The sequence below is a fragment of the Pleurodeles waltl genome, chromosome 9 (assembly GCF_031143425.1).
Source record: "Pleurodeles waltl isolate 20211129_DDA chromosome 9, aPleWal1.hap1.20221129, whole genome shotgun sequence".
In the NCBI taxonomy this organism is placed as follows: Eukaryota; Metazoa; Chordata; class Amphibia; order Caudata; family Salamandridae; genus Pleurodeles; species Pleurodeles waltl.
Window position 1 is genome coordinate 419,485,539 of NC_090448.1, and position 19,305 is coordinate 419,504,843.

The 19,305-nt window shown below is 44.1% G+C and overlaps 1 protein-coding gene across 3 annotated transcripts in view; it reads right to left on the reverse strand.

Moving 5' to 3' along the window:
- The window catches only part of SPTBN4 (spectrin beta, non-erythrocytic 4), a 1,652,494-nt gene that overhangs the window by 360,621 nt on the left and 1,272,568 nt on the right, over positions 1-19,305 (reverse strand). For all 3 annotated transcript variants that reach the window (XM_069207217.1, XM_069207216.1, XM_069207218.1), the window contains one exon: positions 5,477-5,673. In XM_069207217.1, coding sequence (XP_069063318.1) covers positions 5,477-5,673 — 197 coding nt within the window. The remainder of the gene's footprint in view (positions 1-5,476; positions 5,674-19,305) is intronic.

A 19,305-nucleotide genomic window follows, 5' to 3' on the forward strand; every position in this document is an offset into this window, starting at 1 on the left:
GTAAAAGCCTGAATCTCACTTATACGTCTGGGGGATGTAATAGCCAACAGAAATGCCACTTTCCATGAAATAAATTTGAGCTTGCACTTGTGAACAGGCTCAAATGGAGATCTTATGAGTTGTGACAAGACAGTGTTTAGCTGCCAGAGCACTGGAGGAGGTTTGAAAGGAGGATATGCTCTGAATAAACTAGATGTATCTTAATTGAAGAATGTGCCAGACCTGATTTGGCGAGATGAACTAGATAAGGCAGAATCTGTTCAAGTGTTGATGAAAAAGGATGGTTAGACTGGGAAGCACACCATGAGCAGAATCATTTCCATTTTGCTGAACAACATTTAAGTGTTAGAAGGAGCTCAAGCCTCTTGAAGAATCAAGTTACATTCATCAGCGATTATTAGGGCTCTGAATTCAGCGAGGTGAGGATCCAAGCCCAAAGGTTGTTAGAGTGAATTTGTGGGTAAACAACTTGGCCCTGGTTCATTAAGAGGAGATCCTCCATCGGCATGAACTGTATGTGTGAGCACTCTGATAGGAGAGGAAGCTTGGTGTACCAGAACTGTCTCGACCACACCAGGGTTATTTGAAATTATTTGACACAGCTCCCTTTTCATTTTCTGTAGGACCTTTGGAAGGAGCAGAAACGGGGGAAACACGTAAGTGAATGTCCCTGCCCATGAGAAGTGGAAGGAGTTCCCCCAAAGATCCTGACTAAGGAAATCTGCTGGCGAAGAACTTGCATTTTATGTTGAGGTATGTAGCGAACATATCTAGGGTAGGATACCCCCAAAACTGGAACACCTTGTTCAATTGCCTCTGGTTGATTTCACACTCGTGGCATTGCTTGTTTTCTCTGTGAAGGGAATCATCCTACTCGTTTTGCACTCCTGGGACATGTTCCACTTTCAGGGATATGTTGTTGGCTTACAGCTACTCCTATAGTTGCTGTGCCTGGAGGGAGAAAACTTGAGCTCTTCTTCCCCCTTGTATTTGCAGATAAAACATGGTGGTAGTGTTGTCCATCCTGACTAGAATTGACAAACCTCTTAACCTAAAATAAAATGCCTGAAGATTTAGTAGATTTATATAGCATAACTGTTCCTGTCTGGACCATCTTCCAAGGATCTCCAGATTCTGTATGTGTGGCCCCATCCCTCCATGAATGCGTCACTATTGGGGGCACGCATGCAGGAAGGACAGACCCTGAGAGATGTTCCCTTTTACCATCCACCAGGACTTTGCTGACCTCATCTCCGCAATTATCGAAATTATGTCCTTGAAAGAACCCAGAGACTGTGTCCACTGCGCATCGAGCTGTTCTTGAAGAGGTCTCATGTGCAGGCAGCAATTGGGAATTAGAATGCAGGATGACATCATCTTCAGCATGGATTTGATGTCCTTACGGAAATTGACCATTTTGAAGACAGTGATCGGAGTTGGAGTCCGCAATCAGGTAATTCTTTCTTCTGTGGGAAAGGCCTTTCAAAGTTTGGTTTCCAGGACTGCTCCTAGAAACACAAGCGATTTGGAGGTGACAATAGATGTTTTTTCGCTGTTGAACTTGAGGCCTAGGGGGCTGGAACAGATGTAGGCAGGCCTCTGTGGATTTCTGTGTCGACTGAAAAAAGGGACCCCTGATTAACCAATTGTCCAGGTAGGGAAATACCTGGTGACCGGACTGTCGGAGGAAAGTAGCCACTGGTACCATACACTTGGGGAATACTTTGGGGGCTAATTTTAGGCTGAAGAGGAGCACCTTGGACTGATAATGCCATCCAGCCATCTCAAACCTGAGAAACCTTCTGTGCTTTGGATGTTTTGGTACATGAAAATATGCACCCGCTAGCAACAGGGAAGTGAGATAGTCCCCTGTATCAATCAGCTGCAGAATCTCTTGAAGAGATAGCATTCTGAAAGGTTGCTTTTTGATTACCTTGTTCAATAACCTGAGATCCATTACCTGCCACCACTTTCCTGACTTCTTTTTGAGCAGAAAGAAGTGAGAATAAAAACCTACATTTCACTGGTTGTGCGTCACCTCCTCTATTGCTTGTTTTGAGAGAAGTAATTAGATTTCTCTTTTGAGAACTAGAGGATGATGATGGATTGTCTTCCAAGGAGGAAAATTTGGAGGTTTGTGAACAAATTCCACGGGGTGACTATGCTGGAATACGTCTAACACCCATATGTTTGGAGATATGAGCTTCCATTGATTGAAGAACTTGAATAATTTGTACCCGAATTCAAGTCAGACTGTTGTGAAAGGGGCCTGCTGTACTTCATTGTCTCCTGTTGGCATCTTGAGGTTTGACTCCTGCTGAAGGGCACTGACACCCTGGCTGCCTACAATATGCAGATGCTGTGATCAGCCTGTATGACTGTGCTGAATACTGTGAATGAAAACCCTGTTGTGAGAAGGGCTAAAACCACTGTTGGGATTGTGGTAGGGAGGTTACTGGCCTCTACCCCTGCCTCAAAAAGGATGGAACCTTCTCTGATGCAAGTCTGCCATTGATTTAGCTGTATCTGTGTCCTATTTTATTGACTGCAATGCAACATCAATGTTTCCCAAGCAGATACTCTCCGTCTAATGGCATGTCCAGTATTTTGGCCTGCACATCTGGACAGAAAGAAGTGGCTTAAAGCCAACCTTGGCGCCTGAATACCGCAGCTCCAGCCACTTGCCTGAAGGCTATGGAAGAAATCTCCATGGCCACATCTATTTCTTCGGAAAAAGCCTTTTCACCTTCCGCCAGGATCTCTCTCGTCTCTTTTTTTTTGTCCTCAGCAAGATAGTCCAGCAGCTACGAGATGTCAGACCACATCTATCAGTTGTATCTCCCCAGGATAGCCATTACGTTGGAGGCTGTGATCGAAGTAACGCCATTGCGGAGAACCTCTTGCCTACATTGTCCAGCTGGCAGCCTTCCTTATTAGGAGGAGATGTACATGGCGAGAGAGGAATTTTTGCTCTCCTCTGAGCCACTTGCATGATGACCAAATCAGGTCGGGTGGCCAATAAGACAAGCACGGGAATCGCCACAGACACTGGTGTCTTCATTACTTTTAAGCCTTCCTACTGAATAAAGTCTACGATAGGAATGGATCGAGTAGTGTGTTGTGTTCCTGTTTCAAAATCGTAGAGGAAACTCTCTGTTTGCTTAGCTGGCATAGGAAAGTCGAAGCATTTAGACGCCCTGTCCAGTAAATCGTGGAAACTGCCAATATCCGCAGGCGGTGATGGTGGGGTAGGAAAGTCTAGCATTGGTGCAACATAATCATCCCACTCATCATTATCAGTGGGGTTGAATAGTATTTCTCCCTCTTTCAACAGCTGATCTTCGCTGTCATGGAAAGTGTCTGGGATTGCTATAGGTGGCGGTATAGGTTTGTCTTTTTGAGACCTTGGTGTGCTTTGTGGAGCAGGAGTTGTGGTAAATGCATCCTGTTTCGGTGGAGGCGGCTGTGATGGCTTGGCTTCAGGAAATGTTTTATAATAATCATTTATCATCATACGTACATCTGTGAGCAGCGTTATAGGAATATTGAAAGAAGGTTTCTGAGTATGATGTTGTTCCTCCTATTGTTTTACAGAAGGATAATGTTCCTGGAACTTAACCAATTGTTGAGAAGAATGTCTCCTATCAAAGAAAGAATAGTCGCCTTCCATGTATGCTGAGTGACCACCTTCTGCTTCTTCTTCCTCTGACTCTTGACATTTTACCCTTAACTGTGAAGGGCTTTAAGCAGGGCCAAATTTACCCTCATCCTCTGACTCCCGATACTCTAGGAGACGAGCTGGAAGCAATGATGAAATTTCAGAAAAATCCTGAGACATAGATGGAGTTGTAGAAATATGCAACATGTCTTTCCTTGCTGTCGACGGGACTGTCAAAAGGGTTGTCCACAGGGCTGTAGACGAAAGTGCAGACGGGGCTGCACTAACAAGAATCTTCGTTGATGGTGCAGCCGTGGACGCAGTCCCCGTCCTCAGGGTGTTTGACGATTAAATGTTCGTCACAGGGGAAGATCTTGATGACATCAATGACGTCACAAATTTAATTGACAAAGCCGCTGCCATCATCGTTTTAATCGTTGACGTGGAGCAAGTTGCCGTAGACACCGTCAACAGTGCAGCTATTTCTGACATGGATGCAGTCAACTGTAAGATCTTCATCAACAGTGCTGTTGATGGGCAATTTTTTCCTGAAAAGGTTTCACTGAAAGGAGTATGAGGAGCAGATGGAGGTGCTGAATCTGACCTCTGATGTGAAGAAGACGAGTCAGCTGGGTCCTTCTTTGGTCTTTTCTCCTCAATAGTCTCTCTACTGTTAGACATAGGATTTTTAGAGTCCCTGTGAGAGAATGATGATTTTCTCTCTTTCCTCTTTCTGGAAGTGGTATGAGACTTTTCCTCACACTCTGAACCTGAGTCAGAGACAGTCTTCTTCTGTAGCCACAGAAGTAGTCTTCCCTCATGGTCTTTGAGGGTTTTCACAGGAAAAGTACGATAGTACTTTCATTCTTTGGGCTGATGTTTAGGATAAAGACAGTACAGGCTTTCTATGTGTGGATCCTCAGAATATAGCCTGGATTTTCCACAAGTCTTGCAGGGCGTAACAGCCATTTCTTATACTCTGACATTCTGTGTAAAGAACACAGCCAAACACCTTTCCAAACACTACATTAGATGATGGTAGTAGCTGAAGGAATGACCTAGAGACTGCAGGTCCAAAGGTTTACAGTGACTCACTGTGACTGTGTATAGCTCAAGGAGACTCCCTAATACACAATGTGCAGTAAGAAATCTGAGGTATGGTGACTCTGCAACGGGTGAGTGCTTCAGGATCTCTGCTCTGATTGGCTAACAGGTGTATTAAATGAATGTGAATTGGCTACTAACTACTATTGTTTTTCAATGGAGTTTAATGCTAATGTTTTAGCACTGCTTTTAATGTTGTTACCGTGGGACTCCCACCATGATGACAAGGACGATATAAGCATGTGACTCTATAAAAGATACAATACTGGAGAAATATATTTATGAATCAGTCAGGTGCACCCATTATTTTACACACAACTGACATACTGAAAATCTGCTATCTGAAAGGATCACTAGAATACTGAAAAACCCTCAAGTTTCACCTTGCAAAATCACTCCTGAAGGATATCCTTCCCTATGCAAGATTGTGAAATGCAGTTTATAAAGTTGGGTACTCCTGATTTTATTCTAGCAACACATTGAAAGCATGACTGGAAAAATTATGTTTTGCCATCAGTATTGTGCTAATTTATGTTTACAATGAATAGGTAAAAACTCATATGCTAACCTTTTTGACAGTTGTACATCCCTAGGCATTTCTTTAGGACCCCTAAAAGGGCAGCAGCCCCACTCTTTGAAGACCATCTCACTCCCTCTTTGCTCTATTTCCCTGTATTATATCTTGTACAAGTAAAGTAGATCATATTTACGTACTGTGGTTAGGCGTCTCAGGGAGCTGAAGCGTTCTTCCCAAGCAGCAGCAGTTTTGCGGAAGGCCTCATGCCGCCGAATTAGCTGTTCCACCTCATCCACACTGTTCCCCAACTCACTGCTCTTTATAATTGGCTCCTGGGCTGTTAGCCATGCATCAGCTACAACTGCTTCCTGGGCAAACTGGTGTACCTCCAGCACTGCAAAAGAGGAACATGAGGGAACAATCTGAGTTATTTTACTGAGTAGCTTGCCATACATGAAATCTCCACAACAAAAAAGTATGCATGTTGTAGGCAGTGATGCTTTTCCTTCGGTCTAAGAAACTACAAGATTGTATAATACACTACTTTGTGAGAGCATTAACATTCCTTTTTCAGATCAATACATATATTTGCCAACTTTCATCTTAAAATATGTAATGCATTAGTACGTGCAGGAATAAGGAATGGTTTCTTAACTGTAAACCTAGTTTTATCTCAGGGAATCTCCATTGAAATCATAAACAACAAACAGTCCTGCCCACACACGGGGATCCCGGAGCAGCTCTTTAAAATATATAAAAGACATTCGCCTCCTACCTCAGGAAGGCAAAGGCTAGTACATAAAAAACTTGTTGCACCCTATAAAACATGCTATATTGCCCAATGACTCAAATTTACATTTAAAAAGGGTCAAAATACTATTAAAAACTATGAAATATTTCCAGGAGTTGTGTAAGTTTTCCTTATAAATCTTCTTCACAAACCATTTTTAAAGGAAGTAGAGAAGAAAGAAAAGGGCATTGTACACATAGGACATACATGCTTCAGTTCTGTAGAGATTAATACTGACACTGCATCTTTAAGGGCTTACAGCCCTTCAATATCTGATAATGCCCAGCAGGTGGTAGTTACCTCAGTTTTATTTACAGAGCAAAAGAGAAAATGAATAATGAAATGCAGATGTCTATTAATTATATTTGTCTCTGTCACTTGGGAGGATGGTGGGTTGTGTAGGAAAGTAGCATCTTTCTGGCATAGGTGCCTCCACTTTTTGCACAGTGTCAGTATGTTTAGACTGCAGTACACTGGGATCCTGGTAACCAGGACCACACTGTCAGTGTTCTCTCCCTTAAAATGTAGTCGTATGGTAACTTTTACACCCCACAATTGGCATACTGGCGCACCTATGTAAGTCCCTAGTATATGGTACTTAGGTACCTAGGGAATTGGTACACCAGGGGTCCCCCATGGGCTGCAGCATGTATTGTGCCACCCATAAGGGCCTGTGCAAACTGTGAATACAAGCCTGCCATTGCAGCCTGTGTGAAATGGGGGATGCACCTTTCACTCCAGATATAAGGTTTGCCTTATATCATAGTCACTGCACTCTGTCCCTGTAAGTTACCCCTAAGGTAGGCTTTTGAGCCCAAGGGCAGGGTGCATGGTTCTAAGTGCGAGGGCACCCCAGCATAAGCAGAGGTGCCCCTACAAACCCCAGACTCCATTTCTGGGCTTTGTAATTGCGGGGAAGCCATCTTAAGGTATGTAGTGGACACTGGTCAACAAGAGCTGCCCAATTACATAATGGCTTCACCGAGCATAGGCATGTTTGGTATGAAACATGCTGGAAACATGCAACTACACCGCTTCCAGTGGTAGTTGCATGATACCATGTATTCTGGGGGATCCCCCAAAGTCTGCCTCTACAGCCTTGCAGGGTCTGCATGCCAGCCCATGCTGCTGCTGACCCCAGACACTTTTCTGCCCTCCTGCTGCTGAGCGTAAGTCGGCCAGGGGAAGACACAACAAAGGATTTCCTGTAAAACAGAGGTGTGACCATCTCTTCTTTAGTAATAGGTGTCTCTGGGCTGGGGTAGGGGTGCCTCTGAGCTCCACCAGAATGCACTAAAGGGCACATATGTTGCCATACTTGCATAAACCGATTTGCAGCAGTGCAGGAACGCCTGGTTCCCACTCTGACGCAAACCACACAAAGGATAGGGGAGTGACCACCCCCACACCCTGTCCAGCTCCTCCCCGAGGGAGGAGCACAGAGCTCTGCTAGGTAGCCACTTGACTCTGCCATCTTGGAAATAAGACTGGTCAGTCCAGCTGGGTGATGTCCCTGACCACCTCTGGTAGGAGGGCCACTGCAGTAAGTGTCTGGCCCCCTTCCTGGTTACTTAAGGGCTCCCCTGAGGGTGGGACCCTAGATTTGTCTGCAAGATTTCAGGAACCATCTGCAAGTCTTCTCTGCAAGACACTTCTGCAACCTGGATACAGGAACCGCTGCTGTTCTTCGCTGGAATCAAGAGCAAGACTATGGGGGTCATTACGACCTTGGCGGGCGGCTACCGCTGCCCGCCAGGCGGTAACCGCCGTGCGGCCGCCAATGCAGCCGCACTCACGTGGCCCCCATTATGACATTCCCGCTGGGCCGGCGGGCGCAAACCAAGTTTGCGCCCGCCGCCCAGCGGGGATGAGGCCGCAACATGGAGCCGGCGGTGTTGCGGCCGTGCGACGGGTGCAGTTGCACCCGTCGCGCTTTTCACTGTCTGCTATGCAGACAGTGAAAAGCTGGCAGGGGCCCTGTTAGGGGGCCCCTGCACTGCCCATGCCAGTGGCATGGGCAGTGCAGGGGCCCTCAGGGGCCCCAGGACACCCCTTACCGCCAGCCTCTTCCTGGCGGTGCAAACCGGCAGAAACAGGCTGGCGGTAGGGGGGTCATAATCCCCAGGGCAGCGCTGCTTGCAGCGCTGCCCTGGCGGATTATCACCGTCGGGGCTAAAACGATGGGAAACCGCCGGCCCCGGCGGTGCAACCGCGGCGCTACCGCCACGGTCGTAATAGGCCAGGAAGCACCGCCAGCCTGTTGGCGGTGCTTCCGTCATTTTAGCCATGGCGGTCTCGGACCGCCAGGGTCAAAATGACCCCCTATAACCAGTAGGAGGAGGGCTCCTACTGCATCTTTGTTTCCAATTTCTGCAAAGACTTCTGCAACCCCATGGCCCTGCATCCTCCAGAGTCACAGGGACTCTGCCTGCATTTTGGAAAGCAAGAAGGAATCTCCCTTGGAGTGGAGTCACTCCCCTGCATCCGCAGGCACCTCAACGACGACGACCGACTTGTGGATCCTACTGTCCCATGGATTCTTAGAGGCTCCACCACACAGTTGGTGGTTCTGTGGCTCTCCAGAGGTTTCACCTATCTTCCTTGCAACTGGGAAGTCTGTGGTCCCTCAATGGAGCTGCTTGGCTGGAACTCCTGTACGCTGTGTCTGCTTGTTGTTGCCAAGGCTTCTTGGCTCTTCAGTCCAAAGACCACCAAGCTCAAAAAGGCCCGGCCTCCTGCACTCTACAGCTCCAAGAACGACGTCCTCTCCGCAACTCCTGTGACATGGGCATCCCTCTTTGCTGTGCTGTGGAGGACTTCCTGTGACTCCCTGTGCCTGCTGCCAGAGGGTCCTTCTGGGGGCTCCATCGATTCCCACTGACTTTCCTGCATGCTGAGAGCTGGTCCTGCCCTACCTTCTGAGGCTGGGTCACCTGGACCTTGCTGGTTCCAACAAATCCTGCAAACTCCATGCAGCGCTTCCCTGCATTTGCCAAGGGTTGTTGGTGGTCCCACTGACCCATCTGTAATTTGGAGACCGACATGGGACAGATTGCAGACTACTCCTGGGATCTTCCTGCATCCCCTGGACTCCACAGCAGCACTTCTTTGCCCACTGTCCAACAGGAAAGCACATCTGAAAAGGGTGGGCATTGCCCTCCTGCACCGCCTGGGCACCTCCAGGTGGTCTGGACTCTGACCCTTATTTCCTTAGGTCCTCTTCTTCAGGAATCCACGCCTGGATTCCACCGACCTGGTTCACTGGTCATGACAACAGCTGGACAACCGAGGTCTCTAATGAATTCAACGGGAGGTTTAAACACAACTTCACTCCTACGCACCTGGGCTCCCTGGTGTAGGTACTCCACTGTTCTGGGTATCAACGAGTGGTGGCACGATCCAACCTCCCCTGTCCCAACAGGTTTCCTCGGGGTCCTCTGGGAAGGGTCTTTAAACACAAAAACTACAACCACAGCTTCCCCATGTTCTCCTATGGACACTGACCCGGGGTTACAATTCTGCACATGGGCCCCTGGGGAATCCTCCCTACTTACCTTCTGGGTTTTAGTACTTCCCCAGTCCTAAGAGTCCTTGGGTAGAAGTGTGGGTTAGGAGTGATTTTCACATTCCATTTTTTAGTATAGGGTCAATCCCCCCCCCAATTGGGGCCCATGTTATTTTATGCCTTTACTTACTTGTTGCTAAGTATATGTTTGTATGTTCATATCTCAGGCTAGAAGATATACCAAAATTTGTTCTAGAGTGTGTGTTACAATAAGTATAACCTATTTTTCTAACACTGGTGTCGTTCTTTCCCATTTGTATATCACTGACTGTCCTGTGTGGTATTTGCAACTACTATACACCCTCCTTTATAAGCCTTAGCTGCTCTCCTCAGCAACCCTTATGAAAGCTCTGTTTATTTAGAGCTGCCTACACTATCACTAATTGTTGCCTGAACTCAGTAAAGAGTGCCTTACCTATAGGTGTACACCATATACAGAGCCAGCTTTTCCTTCCACATGTTTTGCAGGGTTTGAATAGGCCTTTCTTGGAAGTATCAGACATGACAATTGTCAGGATAAATCTCAAACTTTAGAGAAGAAAAACTGAGCAGAGGTAGATAATCTGAGGTATTCAGCCTGTCTTGGAGAATTCTACAGGATGCTGTTGCCTTATTGGTTATAGAGTTCAAGTTTGGTCCTTTTTAAAAAAAGGATGCAGATAAACTATATGTTCAATGCCATTATAGCCTATGGTATAGATACATACTGTTGTATTATGGTACACTGGGACTTACACTTTGAGGAGGGGGATGGTTCAAGCATGTGACTTTATGAAAGATCTAATACTTGAGAAGTCAAAGAATGCTTCAACTTCTTGGACTTTTTATTGCATGTGGCTGAAGAGGTATGAGATTGTGATGCTGACTGGCGCAAGCAACTCCAAGACCATTCCTGGGAACTCCCCCGCAAGAAGGACCTACAGAGGTGTGAAGTCGCATGGCGAACAGCCAGAATATTCAAGACCCCCTAACGGATTGCCTTTGTTAAGTTGTGGTCCTGCTCCAGGAACCACAGACACAGCAAGTGGGGGTCTGTCACAGACATTTGCCTGTGACAGGAACCACAAGGTTTGAAACCATTCTCTAAAAAAGGAGTGGAATAAAAGAACACTGGTCGATGAAAGTCAAAAAAACGGTCAAAAAAGTCAGTCAAAAAGCGACTGAAGGGAGCTTAATCCAGATAAGCACTGATGGCGCAAAAAAGAAGGAACTAAAGTCAGGAGTGCTGAGGTGGCACCTATAAAAGCACCACGCATGTCACTACTGGTGTGGATGACGTCACACAGAGCCGACTGATGGCACCTGAACAAGAGGACTTTTTAAAAATGTCCAGATCCAGTCTGATAACTGGGGAATATTCTAAGGTAAGGAATCTGCAGTTAGAAGTCTCTATCATAAGAGTGTTCTCATCTACTGTAGAGTGTTCTCATCTACTGTATCTCTGATTACTCATCACAAAGCGGCCTTTTACAGACCTGGCAAAGTGTCCATAAAAAGAAAAATCTAGACTCTGAAGAGCATCCTTTAGTTGAGACATTCATAGAGAAGGCATGATCGGGGTTCAATCTTACCCACCAGGCTTCAAAGAGCTATTTCTGAAGATTTTCCTCTTTCAGAGTCTTCTGACTTCCCCAATACTAGCTGAAGTGAGCAAAAGTGAAGGCCAGTAGTTGGCAGTTATACATATCGTTGGATGTCATCATCTGTTCATCATAAGGGATGTATACTGCAAACGCTATTTACTATGACAGCCTTGGAGTTTATTTCCTCTTGTTATAAGTTAGTATGGCATTCTATCACTTCTAGGTGTATCTTTCACACAATCTGTGTGGATTACTCCTTAACCTGCAAAACATATTGCATGGAAGCCCTTCTTTATAAGTTTCCCTTTTACAGGTGTAATAGGTCTTTCACATTCAAAGCTGATAATAATTATGAGCCCTCAAAAAGAGCTTAACACAACTGTCTTAGCAGGACTTTGGTAATACTCAAAATGACTAGGGGTGGGCGAAGAATTCCATTCTGCTGGCGGAGTTCACAGAGTTTTCCACCCTCCACAATCAGCCTCAGAGCAGAGTTCCAAAAAACTCCACGAAGTGACATGGAGCGGAGTTTTTTCTCTTGTGCAGCTGAGTGCGAGCAAGAGAAATCGCTAAGTTGGCGAGTGAGATTTCTGAACGAGGGAGGTCATGGCAGGTCACTACCACTTGCGTTCAGAAAGCTGCTGTTGGCGGTAAGGAAGCTGCAGCTCAAATAAAAAATATACTCGAGTGGCAGAAAGAAGTTAGCATGCTCTGACCCTTTGCATGATGCCGTTCATGCTGATTTTTCCAGCCTGGGAGATACCCCTGGCACTGAAAATCAGCATGAACAGCAAAACTTACCGAAACTCTGCCACTCGCTGAACTCCACGTAGCGTGGTGGCAGTTTTTTGGCATTTCGTGGAGTTCCGCATAGCAGAACTCTGCGAACTCTGTCCAGGACAAAAAATTACCAACTGGTCTAAATCCTGTTTCATTAAGCACTTGACATTGCTCTCATCACCAATATATTTATATGGTAGAATACATTGTGTTAATGTATTTATAAGGCAGTGCCTCTGCTCACACCTTTTAAAGAATATTGTAAAAACAAAACAGGTTAAGGATACAAAACGATGCCCGCAAACTGGGTGGGACAAAGACACCATGCCTACTGTTTGCTGATGACACTCTATTATTATCTCAAATTGCCTCTGGGCTACCCAGGCTCCTGGATACATTTTGGGTTTTTTGTGGGGATCATGGTCTTTAAATAAATAGCACCAAAACCAAATATATGTTTTTTGGTGACCCAAAGCATGGAGTGAAGAAAAGCATATTATTAGATGGTGAGATTCTTGAATGCATAACAGACTTTGACTATTTGGGTGTTAGACTAGAGAATTCCCACAAATGGACAGCCCAGCTGCTAAAGTGCACACTGTCCGTAAAACAAAAGATAGGGGGCATCTTGAGATTTTCCACCAGATCGCCCAGTTTCCCCATTACGTCAGCATTATAAATTTACAAAAGCCAAGCTAGAGGGGGGTCCTGTATGGGGCTGAGCTATGAGGTCATGGCAAAATACATGATATTGAAAGAGTAGAGACATTGTTTTTAAAGGCCTTGCTAAAGATTCCCCCGAGCTCAGCTACGCTGCTTATTCGAAAGGACCTGAATCTGCATTCTGTTGCAGACATAGCTGCCTTGAGGCCACTGCAGTACTGGATCCGGATCTGGTCCATATATACTCTAGATCCATATAGGACATGGCTAAGAGCAATTCTGGGTGCCCCTCAAGTCGAAAGAATTGCATGGTGTAGCTACGTAAAAAGTGGGTTTTTTAAACTTGGGTTGGGTTCCTACTGGTTAGATCCCTCACACCTCCCTAAGAATGCCCCACAGAGCCTGAAGGACGCATACTGGGCAATTGTGCAAATGGCAGTTAGCATCAGTTCCATCTGGCAGCATGACGGACAGCTTTCTATCAGTCAAGTGTCACTATGAATTTGAGCATTACCTAGACATCATTTTACATCCTTTAGCACGTGCACCTTACATCAGATTTAGATTTGGTTCCTTACCGTTATGTGATCTGACTCTAAATAGAAACAAACTGTCAGCCTAACAGACTCTTGTCCGATGGGGTGCAAGACCAAAGAAAACATCGGTCATGTCCTATTCCACTGTCCTATGTACAAGAAGCAGAGGGCTTACTGGATAAGACCACTCTGCAACTCCTTGAGTGTCAGGGATTGCCACTTGGCCCTTTGGATCTGCAGAACAAATACCCAGGGTCCGTGGTGTACTGTGGCAAAGTTTTTAGCTGCGATTTGGCACACTAGAACAAGATCCTTAAGCACCAGTGTACATTCGTTTATTAAATGACTTAAACTGTGTTTTCTGATTAATATCTAGTATTGTTTATTTTAATCATTTATGTACATAATGACATTTATTAAGCGTTAAATTTTACGTACAGCGGAAGAATGACATTTTGTTGCTGATCCTCTAACTTATCTGGTAATGTTCCAGCTGCTCTCTTTTAGAACTATAGGTGGGACAACTTTCAGACAAATCACTCTATTGCACAAATTCATAAATTTTAATTAACATTTTAGATATAAATATATAGTGATCTTGTACTCTGTGCGCAAACCTTATGTCTTGGGACCTGGTTATGGTGGTATTTATTATTGCAAGGTCTTTATAATAGTTTCTTATTGGTCTTAAAATGAATTATTGGTCTTATTGTGTGTATATGTTGTGCTTTTATGGCACTTGTTGCCGAAATAAAGATTATTTCTGCTGGAAATGGAGTAATAAATAATAACTTAGGGCCAGATGTAGCAAAGGTTTTTTACCCATTCTGTGTCTATGGGAAAAAGTGTTCGTACATATGGCCCTTAATTCATAAAGCCATTTGTGCACCTATGCGCTACAACAGCATAATTTACAAGTGAAAGACCAGGTTTTTGTATTCACAATTGTGAATTTACAATTGTAAATACATTTCCTGAAGCATAATTATACAACTGTACAAATTATGGGTCAGTAAATTTGCTCACTGGTGTGGAGATAGTATTTCAGGGCAGAGGTGCCTTAAAAAGTACTTCAACTTAACAGTTAGTATTTCTGAACTTCTACAAGGTATTCTGGAGAACAATAAGGCCCATATTTATACTTTTTTAGCGCAGCATTTGAGTAATTTTTTGGCGCAAAAGTGGTGCAAACTTACAAAATACAATGGTATTTTGTAAGTTTGCACCGCTTTTGCGTCAAAAAGCGGCGCTAAAAAAGTATAAATATGGGCCTAAGGATTTAAGGTGTTATTTAAGCCATGACAGGTGGCCAGCTGTTCTGCCAAAGGGTTTAAGATCATGACCATTCATGATATTTAGAGATCCCTACCTCCATAGCGGAAATTTCTCTGCTATGAAGAAAGTCATTGCCAAAGCAAACTTTTTTTGCTCAGAGAAATCAAACTGTCAAAGCTGAACTTTGTATTTTTTAATGAAAAGTAACTTGCCCAAGCATGCAAAATCTTTTTCCTGATTGTAGGGATCATGTAACTTTTCCCTGCCCGCCATGCACTGCATGGGGAATAAGGACGAGAAAGAATTCACAGTAGCCCTAGCCTCAAAAAGAAGAGAGAACGATCACTGGTACCAGGGGGTCCTATGGCAGATGAACTGCTGGATCAAGGGTTACCACCAGCTGAAGCAGTGGGGGCTCTGGTGACAAGTAGCCAAGTGGTTTCCCTGTCTCTAAATAGTGCAACAGACAAAGCAGTTTGACTTGGTAGGAGTACTGCCTCTTCTCACTCAGCCAAACCCTACATAAGTCCCATTCTTCTATCAGTGGCAAGAGGAAACACCCCAAAGGTTGTAAGAGGGGTATAGGTTAAGGGGGTCCTCACAGTGAAAATATATTTCCCACAGAGAAAGAAAGGTTTTAAAGTGCAGTTGCAAATTTGCATTATATTTACACAAGCATAAATGATAAAATGTGAGTAACATGGAATTTCCAGCTTCATCTAGTAATACATAACAGCCGCAGATTCCCAGGAGTAATCAAGTCTCCCTAAAGAGCAAATAGAAATAATGGGGTTAATAGGTTACATGGAACTAATAGAGCTGATAATGGCTCTACTCGACATATTCCATAAAAACTTTACATATACATTCGGTGGCTATATTAAGATAAATGAAAGATGATCTATTACCAATGAGTAATAACATGGCAGTTTTTCTTAGAAAAAGATATGTCATATACCATCTATATGAGGCCGGCACATCTGATTTATTCATTAATTACTGGACCTCCTTCTCCCACTATATACAGTTCAAAACGAAAGAGTCTAAATACATTACACATTTTTCTTATATCCCATATTTCCAGCATGCATAAGCAGCCTTATGAACCTTGAGTAATACAAAGAAAATAGCTCAATTTTGTTCTGTTAAATTACTACAATATGAAGCCGGAACAAATGTCTAAGGTATCATGATCAGAGGAAAATGTTGGATTTCAAGGGAGATTTTTTTTTTTTTTACTAAAACTGCCTCCATAATATTTTCATTATACACACTATTTACTCTACTACTATGACTGTCAGCACATTGATTCCCCAAAAGCCTGGATTTATAGGGTCAGGTTCAGAAAGGGCAGACGTCTTTGGTCTTTTAAATACTATGAGATCTTACAAGAGACAAAAAACACTTACACCAACATGCACAGCACTCAGAAAAGAAAACAATCTTTTGGTTTATCATGGTTCACGCCAATAGTAGGCTCTTATTGGCCATCGATTCTACATATAGTGCTATGAGCCTCCATTTTACCCTGATCTAATCCTATTGGATGTTGTCATTTGTTATGATCCACGGGCTCTGCACACCATGTACAACTAGCTCCCTATAACTTCCACTACCCTCAATATGAGGGAACAGGAGAGACCATGCCTGGACTGTCCCACAGGATTCAAAATTATGGAGACGAGAACAAGTATTATAAATAGGGTTGGATGAAATGGCAGGTAAATAAAGATTAGGAGGAAGAGGAAGGGCCAGGGGTGTGAAATTTATTAAGATATCTATTTGTCCATGGGACAGCTTGCTTTAACAAACTACCTGTCCTGTAAAACAAATCCACTTGTCCCTTTGGTGTCAAGTAGTGCAGTGCTAAATTATGGCAACAATCTCATTATATAAGAACTCTGATAATAGCCTATCTGATTGTGCCAGGGCTCACACCATAGTAGGGTTTAAATTCTAGTAATTCCAACATTTTACACCTTTGCACAGATCTACATGCTGGGGCTGGAGGTTAGCAATAGTTCCAGGGCTGGAAAGTGATTTGGCGTCTGTACAAACCTACTAATTTGCATTTGTAGGGGTTTTCACTAGTTCTTCTAAAATCTTTTCACATACTGAGAAAGGTTAGAAATTTACTCCCTTCTTCCGTGGTTGGGAACAAAGTGCTTGGAGGGAAAGTGATGTTGTAAAGACTCAACAGATTTTCACATGAGCAATATGCATATTTGCTTGTGCTAAAATGCAGTTCACAAATATTTTCTAGGAGTACAGTATCCTAGCCTACTTCTGTAAATGATTGTGAATTCATGAAAGCTCTAGATCTGCACTAATGCAAGGGCATATATAATTGGAGCACTTTTGTGACTTTATTTGGCACCTAATTAGGTCTTGAATTAACTAAGACATTTTGTTTTTATTAAAATTCTGTCTCTCTTTCTCTATTTATGGACTGGCTTCACTGTGAGTGACCGCATTAGGCTTTTTCACAAGGAGCATATAGGCACACAAAGTCGTTTTGATCACTGCCAAAGACTACAATGGCTGTGTGCTTTTTGAGGCACAAAAATATTATTGGTTTTTGCCAATGTTTGCTCCCACATCAATAATGTTTTGCAAAAAACATGTCAAAACAAGAAAGACATTAAAAAATCCAAAAGCCTGTACAATGCCAGACCTGCTGGCTTTGCCAAATGATTGTGTATTTTCATGTTTCCCATATTCTTGTCGAAACTGGGTGCACTGATTTTCCATTATGACTATTTTTGGGAACACTATCATGCATCAACACATTTTAGTAGGTTATGCTTCAAAGAAATGGTATCTAAAATTTCAGAGTAATTTAGCACTAGCACAGTTGTGCGTCATTTTTTTAAACGCGAGCTAACGGCATCTATGCACCATATTTAAAAAAGTCACACAATGGCGCTAAAGAATGGTTAGCATCTAAAAAAAGACGCTAGCCGGTGATGGGTGGCATTAGAGGAAATGGGGCTATGGTAAAAAATGACGGTAGGCTGATTAGCGGCAAAATATATGCCGCTAGTCAGCCTAGCTCATATTTTGACGCACAAGCAGCCAAAAAATTACTCATGTTTAAGTATAGACAGGAGTCATTTTCACAACCCCAATGCTCACCACAGGTGACCAGTGTCCCATTGACAACCCCAACACACCCAGTGCCAGCCAGGGGGCCCCATAAAAGGGGCCCCAGTGGCACACAACACACATACACTTATCTAGAATGGGCTCCCTCCTCCACTAGTGTCCCTGTGGTGTGGATGGTGGTGATGCCGGGGGTTGGGGTGGGCATCCAAGTGCCCATTCCATAGTGTTTCCCAATGGAAATGGGCCTAGCAGCACTTTAACGCCTGGTCTGAGGAAGCATTACATTTTGACGCTAATCGGGCTTAGTGGCATTCTTTAGGTCCACCTCCTAGGTGCGCATCGTTTTGGCGTCGGGAGGTAAATATGGCGCCTGGGGGCTAGCATAATTTTTAGGACGGGAACGTCTACCTTGAAATCATTGCTGTAATGAGACGCAAAGTGGGTTGGGACTTCCTCAAAATGGCGCTAACTGAGATATTTTGACGCTAGACGGGTCTAGCGTCAAAATATAAATATGGAGTTAAGTTAGCACTGTTTTAGAGTCAAATAAAATGACGCTAAGGCAGCGCAAACTTTCCATAAATATGGGCCTTAATTTAAAAGCAAAGGCACATCAATCTTGCTTTCGAGACTTCAGAGGGCCTTCTGAGAGCATACGTAGCCTCATATTGTTTAACTCTGCAAACGTGTGTACTCAGTTTTATACTCGAACCACTGTCAGCAGTGCAGTCCGATTTTACAACATTTCCTTAGAGAGCTCACCCTACTAATAAAGGCTTTGCAGTAATGAAACATAAATGTAATTTCGAACAGTACTGACATATTACCCTAACTGCAGACAATGCCCTTCCCTGATACATAATATGGTACTGTAAACTGGCAGCCAAAGTGTTTGAGCTGCAGTGGACTGGTCCTAACTGTCCCAATGAAAAAATAAACAGGAAAACTTGTTGTCCATGACCCCAAATAATATGTCCTAGGAGGCGGGCTATAAGAATTCCACGCCCCTAGGAGGGCCGTGAGTCAAAACACACACGCTGCTAGAAGAGCTGTGGACCACTGGGAAGACATACAACTGTACAAACTGTCCTCCTTTGTAATGTCTACTGGATCTGCGTTATCCACAAACTCAGCGGTCGTCGGAGTTGGATAATGTTATTTACACCCAACGAATAGTACACCACCAATTGTTTTGTCTCCTTACTCCTCCGAATCAGCACGATTGTAGAGGCTCCTCACTTCAAGTATCTAATGCAGGACCATTCATAATAGGCGCCTTATATAGTAGGCATCAAGGCACTCTAGTTCTCTTTTTGCATTAAGCTGAGAATATCTAGGTCATCACATGTATAACAAAAGACACATTTTGGATAGGAATGCCCCCATACATGGTATACAGATGTGTTGCCATGCCCTCAGTGTTTGAGGGAGTATGCATCTGATATACTGACTTTTATTCTGGCCCTCACTTCATTCTAATCTAGGCTCATTCACAAAGGCACAGGGCTGTCACTGATTGTAAAAGATCCTGGACTTGTCATGTGGCCTGGAGAAGAGCCTTACGTGAGCCCGCATAGTGGAGCTCAAGACTACTATCCCTACTCTGGATACAGCACATGAAGCAGTGGTGGCAGCAGACCATGTTTGTTGAACTGACAGAGCGACCAGACCTTTCTTTCTGTGTTACTGAGAGTATGGCTTACAGGACCACTTGTGTAAAGTTTAGCTC